The sequence below is a fragment of the Myotis lucifugus genome, unplaced genomic scaffold (genome assembly GCF_000147115.1).
Source record: "Myotis lucifugus unplaced genomic scaffold, Myoluc2.0 scaffold_141, whole genome shotgun sequence".
Taxonomy (NCBI): Eukaryota; Metazoa; Chordata; class Mammalia; order Chiroptera; family Vespertilionidae; genus Myotis; species Myotis lucifugus.
In genome coordinates this window covers 2135576-2157565 of record NW_005871189.1, presented here as the reverse complement: position 1 = coordinate 2157565, position 21990 = coordinate 2135576, and the positions used below count along the sequence as shown (strand labels likewise).

The 21990-nt window shown below is 41.7% G+C and overlaps 2 protein-coding genes across 2 annotated transcripts; one reads left to right on the top strand and one right to left on the bottom strand.

The window, feature by feature from the left end:
• Positions 1-3777: 3777 nt before the first annotated feature.
• Positions 3778-4707, top strand: LOC102428913 (olfactory receptor 2A2). The gene has a single exon (XM_006094739.1). The coding sequence runs from the start codon at positions 3778-3780 to the stop codon at positions 4705-4707; it is 930 nt and encodes a 309-aa protein (XP_006094801.1).
• Positions 4708-16368: 11661 nt separating this feature from the next.
• TAS2R40 (taste 2 receptor member 40) lies at positions 16369-17313 on the bottom strand. Its single transcript, XM_014460809.2, has one exon. The coding sequence runs from the start codon at positions 17287-17289 to the stop codon at positions 16369-16371; it is 921 nt and encodes a 306-aa protein (XP_014316295.1). The 5' UTR covers positions 17290-17313.
• Positions 17314-21990: the final 4677 nt, after the last annotated feature.

The following is a 21990-nucleotide window of genomic DNA, read 5'->3' as shown; positions in this document are numbered from 1 at the left end:
GGGTCCCTCAGCCTGGCCTGTGGGAATTGGGCTGAAACTGGCTCTCCAACATCCCCTGAGGGGTTCTGGATTGCAAGAGGGCACAGGCCAGGTTGAGGGACCCCACCGGTGCATGATCGGGGCCTGGGAGGGACCATGGGAGGGGCTGCGGGAGGGCTCCAGGGAGTGTCTGGCCCCTTTTGCCCAGTCCCCATCAGCTAGACCCCAGCAGCAAGCTAACCTACTGGTTGGAGTGCCTGCCCCTGGTGGTCAGTGCACATCATAGCGACTGGTTGAACAGTCGAGCAGATGGTCGGACACTTAGCATATTAGACTTTTATATATATAGATTATATATATATAGATCTTTCCTATCATAAAAGAGGATAGATTGAGTGCTCAGACTCCTGACAAGAGTTGGAGCAATAAAGCTCCACAGATCAAGAAAACACTCGGAGTTACAGGACTGCCCAGATGAGGAACTGCTCATACTGATCACACAAAACTTTTGTTATTTGAGCTTCAAGTGTTTTATTTACTCTACTAGGAAGGTGGAGTTTTAGGCCTCCTGTGGTATTTTCTTCTTTATTTATGCAACATGTTTAAGTGATATGGTATTCTTTATATAAAAATATTGTTTAACTTGTAATTCCTGCATAGGCAAAAACCTTCCCCTCTTATTAATATCTAGTGAAGAGTCATATAAATACAGATGCCATTCACCTAGAAAACAGGAGTTCCTCTCAAGCCAGAAATTGGAATCGAGAAGAAAATACTAGATTAGACACTACATGAGAAATCTGTATCTCTGTTTATAATAATGTGGATGTAAACTTGTCTAGTGGGATTAGGATAATTTCTTTCACATGGAACCATATGGAACCTGGGGAATAAGAGACATAAACTAATGTCACATACTAGTAAAATTGTGCCATTTCCTTTGAATTAGAGGGTAGATAGGTCAGGTAGCAGGAAGAATAAGAATAAGAATAACAATAAGATGGATTTTCAGCCTGGTAACCAAATAGCTACACACATTATAAGTCAGGTTGTACTTAAGCTTTGTGGAGTATTAATTTCCATTTATCATTTTTCTTATTTTTCAGTATTTGGTATCAATCTGAGATAAGAATGAACCAAAGTAAGTTGATAATAAGCAGGCTTTCACCTGAGCATTAAAAGAGGATCAACACTCCTTTGGCAGCCAGCATGGTAGGAACAGCCATACAAATGGGACAACCACATAGGAAGGTGAGTTTAGGATTTAGGGAAAAATAGCTGTTAAGTTAGACATCCTTCCACTGGGTGCTTTCTGACAGAGCTGTCTTTATACATCTGGGATTTTGTTAGATGACTGAAGATAGAGATACATACATTATATGACTGATTTGACTGAGCACTTTCAAATCTCAGAATTTACTATAAGGATTCATGAAAAATAAAAAAACAAAAATACAATAGTGTGCAGCTATTCAAAGCATGCTTCAGAGAAATATTTCGACATGGGAAATAGTTCCTTGTGTGTTTCTAAATGAAAGAAGTAGATAAACTAGCAACACTGTTTGATATGCATATATTTAAATTCATGATATATATGAAAATGAATGTACAGTAAAAAGGTGTAACTCTATATACAAATTATTAACAATGATCACTTTTGGCTTTTTTCAGAGTATTATCTTTTTAGTTTTCAATAGGGTTTCATACTGTTTTTCTGAGAAGCTTTTGAAAGTTGCTGTCAAACCCTCACATCAGGTAAGAACCACCTTATTCACACAATGAACCATATTTTTACAACTTTAACCTCTAAAGTTAAAATGTTCAAGAGCCTAATTTTCTAAATATAAATAAAAAAGAATAATATAACCTTGATGATTAATGAGTTAGTTACAATTATATATTTTGCCTAAAAATAAACTACTATATAAAATTAAGACCATTTTCTTCAATGCTAATAATGTTAATTTAGAGAAATAGATTAGATTTCATTAAAGGGAAGTCAGTTAAGCTGTGTTTTATTTTTTTATTTTTTTTTTTTAAATATATTTTATTGATTTTTTACAGAGAGGAAGGGAGAGAGATAGATAGTTAGAAACATCGATGGGAGAGAAACATCGATCAGCTGCCTCCTGCACATCTCCCACTGGGGATGTGCCCGCAACCCAGGTACATGCCCTTGACCGGAATCGAACCTGGGACCTTTCAGTCCGCAGGCCGACGCTCTATCCACTGAGCCAAACCGGTTTCGGCATGGCTGTGTTTTATTTTTATAAACATAAGAATTTGTTATTCCAGTAACAATTTGTATTCCTTGTCAAATTATATGCTTGTTCTTTTAAAAGAGGACATCAGAAATATGGCAGAAATCATGATAAAAGTATAAATTATTAAAATACAGATATTGTTTTATAAATATGACTCTTCAGTGAAGTAATAAGATTTTTTACTAAAGATATCTCTTTGGAGAAATGGCTGTGTCTAAGGCTGAGGAGGGGAATGTATAAGAAAACTGTAAACCATCATATCAGAAGTAAGGGAGTACTCAAAATTATGGAAACATGTTAACAGGACAAATGGGCAAGCTTAGAGGGTTTATATCTAGAATAATTAAGCATGAATAAATAATAATAATTACAATCCCTTGATAAAAATTCATGAGTCCATACTGATAGAAAGATGACAGATGCAGATGCATAAAGAAATATAGATAATTGATAGATAGGTAGATAGATGATAGAGCCTTCCCTTAAAAGGAAATTGAAAACCAATAAATATAACAACAATAATGGAGTAAGAACACCATGTGTGCAATAATCATTACTAATAACTGAGCCAGGCAAGATAATCAACAGGCACTGAAATTAGTGATTAGAAAGCTTTATGAAGAACAGAATATTTGATAGTAATTTTAATGGATGCTCCAGAAATTACATCAGTGAAAAAATGATTTTGTAATGGAGATATTTGGGAGGCACCATCTTCACCAAGTGATGAAAGTCAGCATCACCAATAATGGGATAAATGAACATCAAGCACTTACTCATGGAATACAATGAAGAATACTTATTTTTCCTTCAGAAAGTGAATAATCTGAATAAAAATGAGGAGCTTCATACAATTTCAATTTGGGGAACATCCTACTAAAGAACTTCTCTATATTCTTCCAAAATTCAGTGGTCATGACTGGCAAAGACAGACTATTTCAGATGAAAGGAAACTAAAGATAAATGACATTAAGTATAATATGTAATCTTGGATTGGGTCCTGGATGGGGGAGTAGAGAGAGAATAGTGTAGTTTAATGATTCACATCAACATTACATTGTCTGATTTTGATAATTATATTGTGGTTATATTTGTTAATGTCTTTGTTCTTGGTGAAAAAATGAGGAATTTAGGGGTAATGGACATCATGCCTACACTTTAATCTCAACTGGTTCATGCCTACACTTTAATCTCAACTGGTTCAGACAAAGTAATAACCATATGTAATAATATAGATAAAAAGAGAATGATAAAGCAAATATTAAAGAAATATTAAAATTCTTTGAATCTGGGTATCTGGGTATAGTGGCGTTCTTTGCATAATTCTTGACCCTTTTCTGTAAGTTTAAATTTATTTCATATTAAAAGTTAAAAATAGGTAACCAATTTTTGGGAGTAGGAGTAGCTTTTGAATAGGGACAAGTATATAACTTTTCTCTGAGCTCATTTTGAGATAAATAACTCCAATTTTTGTTGATTATCCAGCTTTGACCTTTTTATCACTTTTCAATCCTTGAACAGCTGCCATTAAGGAATGGGGGGCAACCAGTCCTGGGTCACAGAGTTCATCCTGGTGGGATTCCAGCTCAGTGCAGAGGTGGAAATGTTCCTATTCTGGATCTTCTCCCTGTTCTATATCTTCAGTCTGTTGGCAAATGGCATGATCTTTGTACTCATCGTTCTGGACCAGAGGCTACACACCCCCATGTACTTCTTTCTCTCACACTTGGCCATCATTGACATGTCCTATGCTTCCAACAATGTCCCCAAGATGCTGGCAAACTTAGTGAACCAGAAGAGAACCATCTCCTTTGCCCCATGCATTGTGCAGACATTTCTGTATTTGGGTCTTGCTGCTACAGAATGCCTGATTTTGGTGGCCATGTCCTATGATCGGTTTGTGGCCATTTGCCACCCCCTCCAGTACACTGTCATTATGAGCTGGAGAGCTTGCACAGCCCTGGTCATCACTTCCTGGTCATGTGGATTTGTCCTGGCTCTGATCCATGCAATTCTCCTTGTAAGGTTGCTCTTCTGTGGGCCCCTGGAAATAAACCACCTCTTCTGTGAGATCCTGTCTGTCCTCAAGCTGGCTTGTGTTGATACATGGATCAACAAAGTGGTCATCTTCTCTGCTTCTGTCTTTGTCTTAGTTGGGCCCCTCTGCTTAATGCTAGTTTCCTATATACGCATCCTCTGGGCCATCCTAAATATCCAGTCAAAGGAGGGACGCAAAAAGGCCTTCTCCACCTGCTCCTCCCACCTCTGTGTGGTCGGACTCTTCTTTGGCATAGCCATGGTGGTTTATATGGTCCCAGAATCCAGTCAACGAGAAGAGAAGGAGAAAATACTGTCCTTGTTTCACAGTCTCTTTAACCCAATGCTGAACCCCCTCATCTACAGCCTGAGGAACGCTCAGGTGAAGGATGCCTTGTATAGAGCACTGCAGATGAGGTCCATGTGAAGGGTAGATAGGTGTTCAAGTGCCTTAAGAAATATGTGGTTTGGTGAAGGAAACACCCAGAAAAATGTCCCAATTAGAAGTTTGATATAAAAATAGTAATTGTTCAAATTCTAGCTCTAAAAGTTGGATAAAAAACCTACAGAAGAGCATATCTTCTAAAGTTGAAATGGGACAACTAAATTATCAGAATATCTGGTCTTTCTTTAAAAAAATAATGAATTCTCTTCATTTTTTAAGGCCAGGAATATTATTATATGGAGAATAAATTAAATGTAAGAAAATTATATCAATACATTTCTCTGGCTTATGTATTTAGACATATGTGACCTCTTGTCACTTTGTTGTAGCTAGAAACAGTATAGTTAAATTAATACCATAAGAGAAAACTTCGGAAGTAGACTGAAATTTTAATACAGAAAATATTGCAGAGTTATATGAATTTATCTCACCAATTGTGGGGTGAATGAAATAAGAATCTAAAGAAACTTAAAACTCCTTGGTGAAATAATTTAGTAGCAAAGGGAAAAAGCTAGGGAAAACTTTAGTCCAACAAGAAACTATGTAATGAATCCTAAAATATATTAAAGGTTTAAGATTTGGTCAAATGAAGGAAATTTATTAGTAAATGTTTAAATGTTCTAGAGGTAAAGGCTTTGAGCATTACTCACACTTTACATTTATTCTTGGGTTATAATAATTTCTAATAAAGCAAGATTTAATCACCTATTGAAGTTCTTGAAATTTTTTCCCATATTTTTGTGATGTTTGAACCAACTCATTTGAAGATGGTTTTGGGTAGCACAAGACAGCTATAATAGAGCTGAGTAGATAAGGGGTTAAAAGAATGTGTTGGGAGAGGATGCTGGGGAAATTCCTGAAGTATTTCAGTGGGAAATTCCCTGTGGGAATTAGGTCCTCATCCTCAGAAGCTACTTCTGAATCTCCACCATCAGGACATTTTGTGAGGGATGGATTGTATCAATTCAAACTGGAAAAAAAGAACTGGCTGAGTATTCTTCAAAATTCTCTTAGGAAAAGATCCAGTTGCTCTTCATTATTTGAGATTTAGTAAATTTCTCCAGGGGAAGTTTTGAGGAGACAGATGATTGCGTGTCTCCAAATCCTCTCTGGTAGTCCTTCACAGCCAGAGCTCCCTCCCTCCATGACTTCCCAAATGCCTTGTTCATTAGAACAAAGGGGTGGGGAAATGTGCACACTAGTATTTTTGAATGACATTAGTATTTCTTAGTATATACCAGCCTGAGAATTTACATTAACCTAAGCTTTATAGTCTTTAAAGGGAAGAGAAAGTAATTCCCAGCAGTTTAAAAAGTACTGAATTCATCAAATACTTATAAGCATTAAAAAATGTATGAATTAAAATTATATCTATTATCTTGAGAGATTTAACTCACAATTATCTGGGAATGCATTATTCGTTCTATTGAAACCTTACTGTAAGGCATGTGTGATTCAATGGCATTATATTTATGCAACATGTTTAAGTTATATGGTATTTTTTGTATAAAAATATTAACTTGTATTTCCCGAATAGGTAGAAACCTTCCCCTCTTATTATATAACTAGAGGCCTGGTGCACAAAATTCATGCCCGGCCTGCACCCTCTCCAATCTGGGAGCCCTCAGGGGGTGTCTGATTGCTGGTGTAAACCCAGGGATCGGGCCTAAACCGGCAGTCTGACATCCCTCTCACAATCCAGGACCACTGGCTCCCAACCGCTCGCCTGCCGGCCTGCATGATTGCCCCTAACCGCTCCCCTGCCAGCCTGATTGATGCCTAGCTGCTTCCCTGCTGGCCCAATCATCCCCAACTGCCCTCCCTTGCCAGCCTGATGGCATCTTGTGGTGGCCATCTTTTGTGGCCATCTTGTGGCAGCCATCTTGTGATGGCCATCTTGTGAAGGTCATCTTGTGGTGGCCATCTTGTGATGACATGAGGGCACAAAACCACCTAGGCTTTTATTAGTATAGATTACACATGCCATTCACCTAGAAAACAGGAGTTCCTCTCAATCCAGAAACTGAAATTGAGAAGAAAACACTAGATTAGACACTACATGAGAAATCTATATCTCTGTTCTTAATAATGTGGATGTAAACATGTCTAGGAAGGAATTCTGAATAGTGGTGTCAGGATGGTTTCTTTCACAAGAAACAATATGGAACCTGTGGAGTAAGAAACACAAACTAATGTCATATGAAGTTGTGTTAATTCCTTCAAATTAGAGGTTAGATAGCTGGGGTAGCAGGTAGAAAAGAATAAGATTAAAAGGGCCTTTGAGGCTGGTAACCAAATAGTCTTCCCTCCTCTTGAATTTTTCACAAAGTTTGATGAGGATAGGTGTTAATTCTTCTTAATTACTGTGTATGTAGGCAGCAGAGCTTACTGAATATCTACACCAGTGATGGCGAACCTTTTGAGCGCGGCGTGTCAGCATTTTGAAAAACCCTAATTTAACTCTGGTGCTGTGTCATATATAGAAATTTTTTGATATTTGCAACCATAGTAAAACAAAGACTTATATTTTTGATATTTATTTTATATATTTAAATGCCATTTAACAAAGAAAAACCAACCAAAAAAATGAGTTCGCGTGTTACCTCTGACACACGTGTCATAGGTTCGCCATCACTGATCTACACTAATAAAAGAGAAACATGCAAATTGGTGTCACTCTGCTATGCCCACCAGCCAATTGGATGAGTATGCAAATTAACCCAACAAAGATGGTGGTTAATTTGCATACGTAGGTGCCCAGCAGCCTGGGTCCTGGGAACATCATCAGCACCCAGGTCACTCCGAGGTAGGCCCCACGTGGGCCCTGAGCAGCCTAGGAAGGACCTGAGCCAGGGGGGCTCCTGGGCAGGGCCGAGCCTGCGATCGAAGCCAGGGGCGGAGCCGGCGATGGGAAGGAGCTGGGCAGGGGTAGAGCCAGTGATTGGAGGGAGATGGGGGCCCCTACCCAGGCCACGAGGCTTTAGGCCTGGGCAGGGGTGGAGCCAGCGATCAGAGGGAGCTGGGGGTCCCCTGCCCAGGCCTAGAGCCTTGGCCGAGCTGGAGATCGGTGTGAACTACAGAGGAAACACCTTTTCTGACCACTCATTGGCTAAGCTCCCTGTATGCCACTGGTAATACTCTTAGTAACTTGGGTAATAAGAATCCAAAAAGGTAATCTAGGGTTTTTCCACCACACTCCTGGCGAAAAAACCGAAGGTTTGCTGCTGGAGGGCTAAGAAATGTCATATTTTGCCCTAGCTGGTTTGGCTCAGTGGATAATGCCTCAGCCTGCCGACTGCAGGGTCTGGGTTCAATTCTGACCAGGGCATGTACCTAGGTTGCAGGCTCCTCCCTGGCCGGGGCCCAGGTCAGGGCTCATGCAGAAGGCAACCAATCAAAGTGTTCATCTCACTTTGATGTTTCTCTCTGTCTTTCCCTTTCTTTTCCACATTCTCTAAAAATCAATGGATTCATATCCTCAGATGAGGATAAAAAAAAAAGAAAGAAAGAAATGTCATATCCTATGAAAAACACATCTTGAAAATGCCTAAAGAAAGTTGTCATTTTTTCATGGTGAAGGGACTGGAGTCTGTATTGATGAAAACACCTTGGTGGCTGTGGTGACTGGCAGTGGCTGCAGCAGCGGGGTGATGGGGCTGGTGCCTTCCCTTGATCAGCCTGGTCACCTCCCAAAAAGGGAGTCCAGACTGTGGTTTAGGCCCGCTCCCCAAGGGAAGCAGGGAGCGGGCCTAAGTCATCAGTAGGACATCCCCTGAGGGCTCCCAGTATGTGAGAGGGAGGGGGCAGGCTGGGCTGAGGGAACCCCCCTTCACCCCCCCCCCAACCTACCCCAGTGCATGAATCTTCGTGCACCGGGCCCCTAGTAATAATATAATGAGCTTTTATAATAGCTAATATTTTGATCACTCAGTGCTATGCACTATGTATTGATAGTACATGGAACAGCTCAGTCATAATAACAAAGCCATGAAGGAAGTCCCAATATTGGTCTACCTTATATATGTACACACCAGAAAATAGCAACTGTTAGATTCTTACCTCAACAGCCTGGCTCCAGAGCCTTCTGTGCTTCCCCCCCACAACATAGTACCTCAGTATCCGTGCTATCAGACAAAGAACAAAGCCAAGTTATCCCAAGGAAGAACGTGCTAAGTGAAGGAGGGTTTCCCCAGAACCGCAGGTGTGGTGAAGAGACCTGATCTGTTCTCTGTTAGGCTTGGCAGATCAGAGATTATTGATAAGAGGCTGGTTGCCCTGGATAGTGAATGCTATGGGCAGAGTTGCACAGTTACAGAAGCCCTTTCAAATGCAATCAGATTTGTAGAAATCCAGGAATTCAGGACTGTCTCTCAGTTCTGTCTGAGCCATTGTTCCCACAGGGACACTGCCTACATCACTGATGCTTCCCTGTGGTCCGTACTTTCAGAAGTTTTAAGTGCTCCCACCTGTGTCTTCACATTTCCATCTTAGGTTACTTCTTGTATACTAACTTTTCAATAAAGCAATTTGTCTGAAAGTTTCTTATACAAATCACTGCAAGGCAGGTATAAGATCTTAATTCATTTAGGTGTTGACATTCTCTCTACAGTTATAATATGGTTCATATCTTTAATCTTATCCAAGCATAGCCTATAGAAACAGTTTTCAAATTATATGAATTATTCATGGCATTTTGAATTGATGGCAATTTTCAAGTGATTACATTCTAACTGTGAACTTCTTTTCTAGTACAGTAGAATTCATTGGGTAGAAACTGATGATAGAAGATGCTTTATATATAGAGAAGCATGAATTCATAAAACTTGAATCATCTTAAGAATTTCTTTATATCTCTTTCAGGTTTATGACCCTTGAGATATTTTAAAATCTTTGTGGATACAGTGTAATGCAGTATGTGACATGTGAGAAGGAGAGGGAGAGAGGGAGAGAGAATGAATTACAAATCACTTTCTTCCATTTAACAAACACTTGTTGGGTGCCTGTTTCATAAAAGACATAAGACATGTATATAACATATTGCCCACTCACAGGACTATTTTAGTCAGTTAAAGGAGTTATCTCAGTTAAAATAAGTGACAATTGGTATCAAACCCCACCTCATCTTTGAGTGTATCTTGAGGATTATATAGATCTTGATAGTATTATTATCCAAGCCTAGACATTTAATTCTTCTTAATTACTATGTATGTAGTACGGTGACTAAAAGACCTCCTTATGTTAAACCTCTCTAATTGCCTACAGTAGAAAAAGACCTTCTCCAAAAGAACTTTTGAGGTGATGGAGATTATGGTCATGTTTTTATGAGTGAATATTTATCTCCAAATTCCTCATATGGTATACCTTAAATATATACAGCTTTTTTTATGTCTCATACCTCAATAAAGCTATTTTTTTAAAAAAAATACCAGATACAAAATCCTGCCTCTCTCATCCATGCCCCAATGGAATCCTCCATTGTTCCTCGGGGAGCCGGGTTGGGCAAGAAGGAGATGTTGGAGGGAGGCTGCAGGGTCCTATAGAGACACGACCTCCAAGTGGCTAGTCTGAGTTTTTCTGAGGCATTTTTTTGGGTTTTGGAATCAAAGGCAAGCAAATTTTTCTCACTGCATTTATGAGTAGAATTGTAAATGTTATGTCCTCCTCTACTAAGCAGTGAAATGAGACAAGAAACCACACTGGGGTCACATGGGGTGTTCAGTCTTCTCAGAGTTGAATTGCTATCCTTCCCTGCTAAGCGTTTCTGTCACTCATGGCTCTAGCTGCATGCAGGGCCACCAGAAATAATTTATTATCCAGCATCTGGTTTGAATAAACCACAGATTTATTTGCAGTCTCTGAAGGCTCTAGGCAGGAGATGCAAACAGCAGCTTTCCCTATGGAGGACTGGATGTAATGGGACCCCTTCTCTTTTGCATCCTCAGGTTCTGATGGGGATCTCTAAGGATGCCCTGTGGAACATCTCTTCTCTCAGTCTCCTCACTGGTCCAGTGATATTGAGAGAAAGGATTCTGTCCTGAATTCCCCTCTCTCCTTACTAGAAGGAGATAAAGCAAGAACATCAGGATTTAAATTTTTTTTTTAATTTTATCTTATTGATTTTAGAGAAAGAGGAAGGGGAGGGAGAAAGAGAGAAACATCAATATGAGAATCATCAATTGGCTTCATGCCCTGATTGGGGATCCAGCCCACAACCCAGGAATGTGCCCTGACTGGGAATCGAACTAGCGACCTTTTGGTGCATGGTACGACGGTCAACCAACTGATCCACACGGGCCAGGGCAGGATTTTTTTTAGAGAGGAGTTTTAATTGTGAACATTTGAGGAACATCCCTGACCCCACAGTACATTGACTTCCACTGAGATATTTCCCACATTGAGTTGCTCCTCCCTAGGCTCTGTGCCCTTGGAGGGTGACATTTTTGTTGTGTTAACCTCTGAGTTCTCAGCATCTAGTGCAGTGCGTAGCCCATATGCTCAGTACACCTTTGTTGAATGAATCAACACACTCAATCCTTTTGCGGTGGCTCATAGTTTACTGTGGACACACATATGTTTTCCTTTGGCTCTCAAAACAACCCCATATTATGATCATCTCTGTTTTCCAGATGGGGAAACAGGCTGAGAGAGGTTTAGCAACTTTCCAGAGTGGGGACTCAACTCTAGATCCTCAACACCAAAGTCTTGTTCTTCCCACGCAGCACATTGATGCTAGGTGTTTCCCATCACCACCTAACACACCAGCCAGTTAGCCACCTGAAAGAGCTGGAAGTCATAAACATCGCCCCACTGGACCGACCCAGGAAGAGAAGCCGCGTGGTGCTCAGTCCCACAGCAGGGGTTTGGAGGAGCGTGAGCATTTCAGGCCCGGAGACGTCACCTTCAGAACGTTCCTGAGCACCTCATTCACCAATTTTTACTCCTTCTTATCAACTAGTTTCAGGGTGGTATCTTTTAAAGCTTTATATAAAAACACATTTAGTGCCCCGTGTCTGCCCTTAATAGTTCATGGTGGGGGAGAGGGGACCAGGGCACTAGTTGTTTTGTTTGTTTTGTTACAAAGAACTAAAGGATCCTGATTTCGGAATTGCAAAGGGATAAATCAGCGGTTCTCAACCTGTGGGTCACGACCCCTTTGGGGGTCGAACGACCCTTTCACAGGGGTCGCCTAAGACCATCGGAAAACACATATATAATTACATACTGTTTTTGTGATTAATCACTATGCTTTAATTATGTTCAATTTGTAACAATGAAATTGGGGGTCACCACAACATGAGGAACTGTATTAAAGGGTCGCGGCATTAGGAAGGTTGAGAACCACTGGGATAAATGAAAGCTGGAGAAATTGAAAGTGGCGAAAATATTTGGAAAGTTGCAATGTTCAAAACATGGCAAAGTTGTCCTGAAGTGTCTCTAGTTTACAGCTAAGGTAACGCAGGTTTGGTGGTGGGTCTTAGGACCTCCTTGGGCTGGAGAGTGTGATGAGTGCAGGGTCGGCAAATGCCTATTTTTATAGAGCCCATAAGCTAAGAATGCTTTCTGCATGTTTAAATGGCTGAAAAAAGTCAAAAGATTATTTCATGACATGTAAAATGATATGAAATTCATGTTTCAGTGTCTGTAAATAAAAGTTAATTGGAGCACAGCCATGTCCGCTCACTTACATGTTGTCTCCAAAGGCTTTTGTGCTGCAACAGAAGAGTTGAGTACTTGTGACAGGAACTCATGTGTCCCACAAAACTTGAAATATTTACTCTGTGTCCCTAGACAGAAAGTTTGCTGACCTCTACCTAGTGCCTGCTTTGTGCAAAATAGGCTTTCGAATAATTGCCAAGGGGTTAAACCCTGGAATACTAGATGTCTTTTGATGTTGCCAGGAGCTAAGATCTGTTCTCTCTGCCCAACCCCCCTCCCATTTGGATGATTGAGCTGCTTTGGAATCCATGGACACTTGGCCTACTTTCTTTTCTTTAAAAATATGTTTTTATTGATTTTTTTTGGGGGGGGGGAGAGAGAGAGAGAGAGAGAGAGAGAGAGGGAGAGAGAGAGAAACATCAATGACAGAGAAACATCAGTTGGCCGCCTCCTGCATGCCCCTACTAGGGATTGAGCCCAAAACCCAGGCACGTGCCCTGACCAGGTATAGAGCCCATGACCTCTTGGTGCATGGGACGACTCCCAACCAACTGAGTCACACCGGCTGGGCTGGCCTACTTCCAATATCTTCATTCAAGAACTCTGCTTCTCAGCCTCACAGCCCTTACCTTAACAATATTAACAGCTAATATTTATGGAGAGCTTCCTCTGGGCCACACACTCATTTCTCAGAATGAGATAGACAATCCTAGGACATAGGTATCATCATCATCATTATTGTTATTCCTATTTTACAGATACAGAAACTGAGGATCAGGGAGAGGCAATCACATGCCTGCATCACACACCAGTAAGTATCAGGGCCAGGATCCAAACTTAAGTCATCTTGTCTCCAGCGACTGCATGGTGGGAGGGAGGGGACAGGTGGGGGTGCAGCGGCCCACGTGAGACTTCTTAATTAACGTTCCACCTCAGAATTCTCTCCTTGGATCCCTTCTCACTGCTAGCTTTGCAGACACAGAGCACTCTGCCACGTGACACCCTGCACTGTGAAGGGTCCCCCAGAACTGATCCTCAGAAAGCTCGGGGAGACTGTTGAGCTGCTTGCAGGGACAATCCCGAGGCCTGGCAGGAGCTTCAGTGCAGCACGTCTCCCACCCGAGATTGGCCATGTTTGTCTTCAGCCCTCGGCACCTTCCCACTTTCCATCCCAGTCCCTCCTGGTGCGACCTTGCACCCACAGCTTCTGTGTGAAATGCTGCCGCTTCTTACCTGGACCTGCTGGGCCACAGGCCAGGCTCCAAAATGCTCCCATCCTCCTTCCCCCAACAGTAACTTCTAACCATGTAACATGTTACCTCCCCGGAGAAGACCCTGGAGATGAACATTTCCCTCCAACTTCTACCTTTCCTACATAGGCAACTCCGGTCTTGTCTTGAGAAGTGGTCCAGAGGGCTCCCCAATCCTTCAAACAGTGAGGTTCGCTCCCCAGCTGTTTAATCCTTCCTGCTTCTCCCACAAACCAGCCTTTCTGAGTATGTCAGAAATTTCCACTCCTTCCCCCTCCCCTCTAAGGATTCCACTTCTCTCCAGAGGGAGGAGGGAAACGGGAGTGTGACGGGAGGCTCCCTCTCTCAGCATCTCTCCTTTCCCTTCCTGCCATGACTGCTTCTGCTTTCTGCTGTCCTCCCCCAGCTCAAGTCTTGGTTGATTGAACTTATAGTTTCTTTTCCCTTCTTCAGTAGATGTTTCTGTCATAGGAGCTCAAAACAAAGAATTTCTGAGAATAAGAAAAGAGAATTCCTGCAGAAAAGCAGGAGCCAGGGTGGAATTTAGCAGGCATTGAATTATTAGAAGGAGAAGATTGTGTTGGGCTGTGGGACAATCTGGTGGCTCTCCAATCCCAGTCCTTAGCCCTGCCTTGGCCACCGGACTTGTCTTCATTGTTGAGGACGCCACCAGGTTTGAGACTCCAGCCCTGTAGTGGGCCTTCCAGGTTGGGATCTCATGGCAACCAAATCCCCTTAGCTGTTCACATGTGCAGCGTGAATTTGTGGGCAAAGGAATCCTTCACACCATAACTTTCAACCTTTCTCAGGATGGGGTGTCACATAGAGTTCGAAAAATGGATCCTTTAGGACTTCAGATTTCTTTCTAAAGCCAACCAATTTGAAGGCAGGGTAGACTGGCTTGCTCTGGAAGTTTAGGTGGGTTTTACAGAAAGAAAGAAGAAGGAAGGAAGAAAAAACAGGAGGAAAGGAGCGGGGGAGGAAGGGAAAAAGCAAGGAAGGAAGGAAAGAAGGAAGAAAGAAAAGACAAAAGGAAGGAAAGAAGGAAAGAAGGAAGGAAGGACTGGAGAGAACTTCATTTGGTTGAAGGTAGTGCAACAATAAAGCATCGATAAGATGTCACATCCTTGAAGCTCTCTGCCGTCCCTGGCTCTTGCAAACAATGAGGGAATATTTCTTCACAATAAGCATGTAGAGGGATTATGCAGTATTTATCTTGGCATTGTTCATATTAATGATGTGTTGACTTTAAATCAATCTTCTGTTTTTCTCTGTGATGCATTAGAGCACCCTTGGTGGGCATGTATGCATGTATTATTTGGAAAAAAAACTATTTTTAGGAATTGGAATGAAACCTCAAAATCTAATTTGTCTTACTATAACAACTCTACCAACTTTAGTTGTATAAATAAATATCACACAGGAAAGCTACCAAAACAATGTGTTTTCATAAATATTTTCCTTTCCAGTTCAGTAAGTCCCAAGACTCTCTGAAATATGTGTTTAAGAGTAGGAGCTCAGGTGTTAGTCTGTGCCGATGACCTTACATTTTTATTTGGGAGCTACTTAAGCTTGGCACAATCAGTAGCATTCTTTTTACATTTTCCTCAGTAGTTCTGATTTTAAAAACAGCCAAGTACAAGAAAACCCCAAATTCTACCCTTCTAATTGCAAGGTACCTGGGGGTGGGGTGTCTTATTTTGTGAACAGCCCTTGGAGGCCATGCTGAAGGCTGACAGGGAAGAGTCCTGTTCTTCTCCTCAGACAGCCACTCCCAGGGAACCTGCCCTTGCCCCACCAGCTACTGAAGGCGACCCAGAACCGGTAAAGCCAGAGGCACAGGTGTCGCCTGTGTGTGTCACAGAGTCAGGAGCAAAGCAAAATAGACTTTCCTTAACTCTGGCCTCTTTCTATGTTCTTTCTGCTTCCCGTACACTTCACCCTTTTTTCTTCATTCTTCCTTTCCTCTCTTCTCACTTTGTGCCCTATTATCTGGAAAAATAAAGCATTGGTTTGACCACCCACTTATCCACCTGCCACCCTGTATTTCACCTTTATCTCCAAACGACCATCTGAGATTATTTTTATCACCTTTTCTGGAAACTCCTGTAATCCGAATGCCACTTTATCACTCTCCTAACAGTATACGTGGCCTCCTTTTAGTCAAGTCCCAAGTTTTTTACTTCACTCTTCATTTTCCTTGAAACTTCTACAGCACTTGCTACTTTTGGCCAGCCTTTCTTCCCTGAACCCCTTTCTCTGGAGGTATTCTGATTTGCTCTTCGATGGCATACTGGGCTAGTCACTCACCCTCCTCTTTCTTAACTGTGGGTTAGTAAGGTGCCTCAAGCAGGGTGACCAGACCAATATAGCCTTGAGAATCAAAGGGTGCTCAGTGATACTAGGCACAAACAAAGATCATCCCAGGCAAACGGAGATGTGTAGTCACCCTCTTCTTAAGGCTCAAGGGAGGAGGAAGCAGAGAGGAACTCAGGGCAGGATCCGAATGAGCACAGATCAAGGAGCTTTCACAAATGTGTCTTAGAGTTGCGTAGCTACTTCTGTTGAGAATTCAGAGTTAAAAATTGAGCTTCACACATGAGAGGGTTCATTTACCTAGGAGGAGTGTCAGAGAAGGATTAGGGAAGAAAAAATGGGTGAGGAAGAGAGGTCTAGGTGAGGAAAGGGCAGAACTGGTTGGAGCAGGTCCTGTGGATTCCAGCCACAGAATCTGTCCTTACAGGTGAAGATGAACTCGATGCTGAAACCGCTTCCAGGCTCTTCTCAGCCCAGGATTGCCCACGATCAGCAGCAGTGAGTGGCCAGCAGGGTAGGCGGCCATGATGAATTTGCATAAAATATTCCAGAAACTGTAGGCATCGAAGACATTGGACATGGAAAGAAATAGAGCAATTGCATTGAAAATGTAGAGAATGAGAAAGTAGCTGATAGCTCTGATGGCCCCCAAGTGGGCCTCCATGCTGGGGTCCCTGGAGCCAGTGGCATTGCTTTTCATGTGCAGGGTGTGCCTCTTGAGAGAGATGATCAGCAGTGTGGCTGCCAGGATGAACATGACGAGAGGAATGGAGATCCCCAGGTTATAGAGAAGAACCAGGTTGACCACGTTGGTATCAGCGATGTACGTCTTCTCTGTGGCGTTGCAGGAGGGGATAGGAATGGAACTATTCACGTACACATTGAAGATGTCTTTAGTTAAGGGGAAGCTGAAGCACAAGGAGATGAGCAGCGACAGCCTCAGAAGCCAGGGCATCAGCACTGTGATTTTCCTCTTCATCGTGACGAACAAAGGGTGCGTAAAGTTTGCAATTTTAAGACAGTAGAAGATGGTGAGCCAGGCGGCGAGCCAGAGGTTGGAGTAGTTCAGAAAGAGGATGATGACTTTGAAAGGTATATACACTGTGTTTTGGTTGTAAGTGGCCTGGAATAGTAGGCTGTACACATTCTCCAGCATCATCCAAATCTGCAGCAAGAGCCTGGAGAAGCTCAGCATCAGCACAATGCAGTCCCCCACGGGGAGTCTTTTGCGTCTGGCCCACTCGGTCCCGTGGATGGCCGTGATGAAACCATTCCCAACGATGCCAGTGAGGCACTCGATTCCAGAGACCACCAAGATGAAGACCACTTTAAACCTGGACATGTCGTCATCCGCGTAATTGGTGTTCACCGTCATCGTTCTCTTTGACCCTGACTTTCAGGTGTCCTTGCCAAGAACTGGTACCTGCTCCACAATCTTCTGACCCTCACTCAGTGTTATTGTAATTTTTTTCTCAGTTAATGGTTCTTTCTAATTTTTCTTCATTTGCTTGTCACATGACTGCAGGTTAAAGGCTTGTCATGCAAATGATGAGAGGCTCTGGTTACTGGCCGTGTCCATTTTTCATGAAGATCCATTTGTCTTGGGCTTTCAGGCCTCACTGGAAAGACTGAGACAGACTTCTGCCCAACACCTTCCTACCTTATTTACTTTAAGCTCATGCTCACCTGACAGGGCAAAGAGTCCCAGGTGAGGAGCCTTAGTGCTCTCTTGGCCTTTTTACTTGTCTCACAAGACCTGTTTGCTACCTGCCAAAACTGAATGCCATTTGGGTTCATTAGAGCCGAGAAAGACTCTATTGTCACTTTTTCATTGTTTGTGTGTATATCACCAATTATAATTTACTAGTATCCACATCACATCACTGTTTGAACTCAGAATCAGGTGGAGGCAGCCTGGGCAGGCTTCAGTGTTCTGAACATGGTGTTGAAGTTGGGAAATGTGATAAAATACTGTAACTTGAAATTTGATTCCCTACATTATCCTGACTGTGAAACAGAGTGAACTCGATGCTTAAAAAAAAAAATACAGGCACTCAGGACTCATTCCTGATGTAGTAAATTGGAATCTGAGCCAGGGCCCAGGCATGCTGTATTTTTACGTAGCCAGGATTGAGAGTCTCAGCTAGGGTTCAATGAGTCCTGGCCACACTTATTCTGCAGTGAAGTTTTACCTTGTACTGTCAAATGTTGGGTAGCATTAGTCCACCAGCGCTTATTATATTTTTTATTGGGCAGCATTTAAATTTAGGAGGTTACATATATGCAGGAAAAAATCTGTCTTCTTTTGGAAATGAGAAGATTTGGCCACATGGGGTCTGCATGGTGAATCGGTTGCAGTGGAATGGTGACTGCCCATCTAAAACCAGACGCATGCACTTTCCAGCTTGTCATGGTGCCCGCACATTCCTGTGTCTTCTTGCCCCTGTGCCTTGTGCCAGTGTGAGTGTCCTATCATAGTTTTTTATAACATAAATGGAAGGATGATAAAAATAGATTTTCCTACCCCACATTCATTTTCTTTCAAACAAAGAAGTCAGACTTCTTTTTATTTCCTTTATTTTTATTTATTGTCTAATGTTTTACATATGTAGATTTATTTTTATTATAAAGCTGTCTTGTATTATTCAGTCATACTTATATAAAAATAGCACCAGACAAAGGAATATATTGCAAAATCAAGAAAGCATTGTATAGAGAAATGAAAGTTCATGTGGACACCAAGACTTGACATTTGATGACAGTTCTCATCTTCGGTAACTTCTCTTACTTCTGCCACTATAAAATTATTATTTATTTATTTATTGTTAATCTTCACCCAAGGATATTTTCCCCATTGGTTTTTAAAAAATTCTTTATTGTTTAAAGCAGCAGTTCTCAACCTGTGGGTCGCGACCCCTTTGGCGGTCGAACGACCCTTTCACAGGGGTCGCCTAAGACCATCCTGCATATCAGATATTTACATTACGATTCATAACAGTAGCAACATTACAGTTATGAAGTAGCAACGAAAATAATTTTATGGTTGGGTCACAACATGAGGAACTGTATTTAAAGGGCCAGAAGGTTGACAACCACTGGAAAGTATTACATAAGTCTCCTTTTTCCCCCATTGACCTCTCCCCAGCCGCCCCCACCCCTCAGCACATGCCCTCACACCCCTACTGTCTGTGTCCATTGGTTATGCTCATATGCATGCATACAAGTCCTTTGGTTCATCTCTTGAGAGTGGAAGGAAGGGGGAGAGACAGTGAAACATCGATATGAGAGACACATCGATTGGTTGCCTCTTGCACGCATCCCTACTAGGGCTGGGGATGGAGCCTGCAACCCAGGTATGTGCCTTTGACCAGAATCAAACCCGAGACCCTTCAGTCTGTGGGCTGACACTCTAACCACTGAGCAAACTGGCTAGGGCTAAACAGTTTCATATTTAAGTGAGAAAAAATCTGCCTGGGATGTCCAATTCATTGCAACTCATAAAAGAGTATCTATTGAATATAGGGGAAATTGTGTCCTGGAAAGATATAAACACGTGCAAATAGAAGTGTGACCAGAAGTACTGTCCTAGGTGTCCTGGAAATACGGCTAGGAAATGAAAGATACATTGTGTGAAAAGTTTTCAACATTGCGACATTTGCTACTGCAGCGGATGAGGGTACGATTTAGTAATATTTAGATGTAAGCCCTATAGTCACTGTGAATTTGAGAATCTCTATATGACTGAAAATATTTTAGGCAGTGTGTCCACCACAGGCACACACCAGGAAGCAATTGCGAAATTAATGTTTGCAATAGAGGAAAGGTTTGAACCATTTAATAGGGAATGATGCTCCTGGGATAGATAGTGCTAATATTGGACTTGCGATAAAACTGAAGTTCCACGTGGCCAGTTATGTAAGGACACAGACCCCACATCCACTCATCTGCGCTACTCAGCAGGAATTGCTTTCTGCTAGACGTTAAAAATGGAACACAGAGTCACCACCTGTAAGCTGGCTCTCCTCCTGGGGCTTGGCCACGGAACGTTCTGGGGACTATTTGATGAACCGGACCCAACACAGCACTCGCTCACTGCGCTCACTGCGCACAGGTCGGGGCTCAGTCGCAGCAGAAAGCGAAGGAGAGCTGCTGAACTGTTGAAGGGAACTCATTTACATCACCCGAGGAAAAAGCTCTCTGCTTATGCAAAAGCGGCAAAGATTGTTACCACGCAATTGGCCTTTTGAGTTGACACTGGATAGTTCCCTGAGAAGGTGCCCACAAGTAGTTATAAAACGTTACGGAGAAAGTTATCTAGCATAGCGTTATTTGGTCCTCTTTTCTGCTTAGAATTGGTTTCTAGAAATCTAACATGTGGGAAATTGTGTGATACTGAAAACTGACTTCCCAGACAGCTTATTGATTTCCACCCCTGTGAAGATAACCTCCCACTGCTCAGGGCTGCCTTATCAATTCCACCCATAGCGTGACATGTGGTCCACGGTGTGATTCAGGACAGAACACTTAGTACAGAGACACTGGGACGCCAGAGAGTCGTGCAAGGACTTTTGAAAATCTTTAAAAATCATGTTTGAAAATGCCTACACGTTTGAACAGCAATTTTCCATGATTAAACTAAATAAAACTAAATATCATTCCTAGTCAAGGCTACCTGTCAAGGCTGAATTCTGAGTTCAAGCAAACTTGCCACAAGATTTAAAAAAATTTTTTCTTTATGTTATTTTATTTTTTCCATCATCATTTATACCCTCTATGCCAGTGATGGCGAACCTATGACACGCGTGTCAGAGGTGACATGTGAACTCATTTTTTTGGTTGATTTTTCTTTGTTAAATGGCATTTAAATATATAAAATAAATATCAAAATTATAAATCTTTGTTTTACTATGGTTGCAAATATAAAAAAATTTCTATATGTGACATGGCGCCAGAGTTAAGTTAGGGTTTTTCAAAATGCTGATACGCCGAACTCAAAAGGTTCGCTATCACTGCTCTATGCCCTTTCCCAACCCTACTCCCGTCCCCCTGCAGTCACCACACTGTTGTCCATGAGTTCTCTCTGTTTTTCTTTTTCCTCCCTCCCTCCCTCCATCTCCTCCAACACCCCCTCCCCACAAAAGAGCTGTCTCCCTGCTTTCTATGAGTCTGTCTCTATTCTGCTTATTAGTTCAGTTTGTTCATTATATTCCTCACATAAGTGAGATCACATGGTACTTGTCTTTCTCCAACTGGCTTATTTCACTTAGCATAATGTTCTCAGGTCTATCTATGCTGTTGCAAAGGGCAAAATTTCCTTCCTTTTTATAACTGAGTACCATTTCATTGTTGACACAAGATTTAACAATGATATATTGGTACCAAAGAAAAAGGTGCAGATTTCTGGTTCAAAGACAAAAATTTAAAAATTGTAAAAGAAAATGTTAAAAGTAAAATATTTTAATTTTTATCATTTTTTTCAATTTTGAAGTCAAGATATAATCACCAATATCATACACACTATGCATTATATAGTGTGATGGCAAACAAGTTTAGAAAAATAAAGTTTGATTATTTTCCTGGATTTGGTTTGTTTTCCTGCCACACTAATCCATAGACATTTGTGTCCCTGGCTTCTGTAGACCCTGGAGTTTTTATTTTTCAATGATCTCTTTAATGATCTTTTTAATGCATGTCATGTCTTGTGTGGACAATGTGATGGCTCCAGTGCTTAGCTGACCGTTTTCACCACCAGATGGCATTTAAGTCCTTCTTGAACAAATCGAGCAATTACTCAATGCATCCACTAGTGGGCGGACATGCCTGTTCTTTCTAAATATGAGCCTGGGGAAAACCTTTGAAAACCTCTGTTTTAGGCAGTTGGCTAAGAGTTTTACCTGCCCACTTTTAGGGAGAGGTTTGAATCTTTATACTCATGGTCAGAGTCATTTCAGACAGTTTTCATGAGAATTTTTTTTCTCTTTTGGTAGAGTATCATTAACAGATCGGTTAATATTTATTTTTGAAAGATAAATTGCAAATAAAA

Coding starts and splice junctions, on each gene's coding strand:
- LOC102428913 (XM_006094739.1), top strand. CDS start 3,778: ATGGGGGGCAACCAGTCCTGGGTCACAGAGTTCATCCTGGTGGGATTC.
- TAS2R40 (XM_014460809.2), bottom strand. CDS start 17,289: ATGTCCAGGTTTAAAGTGGTCTTCATCTTGGTGGTCTCTGGAATCGAG.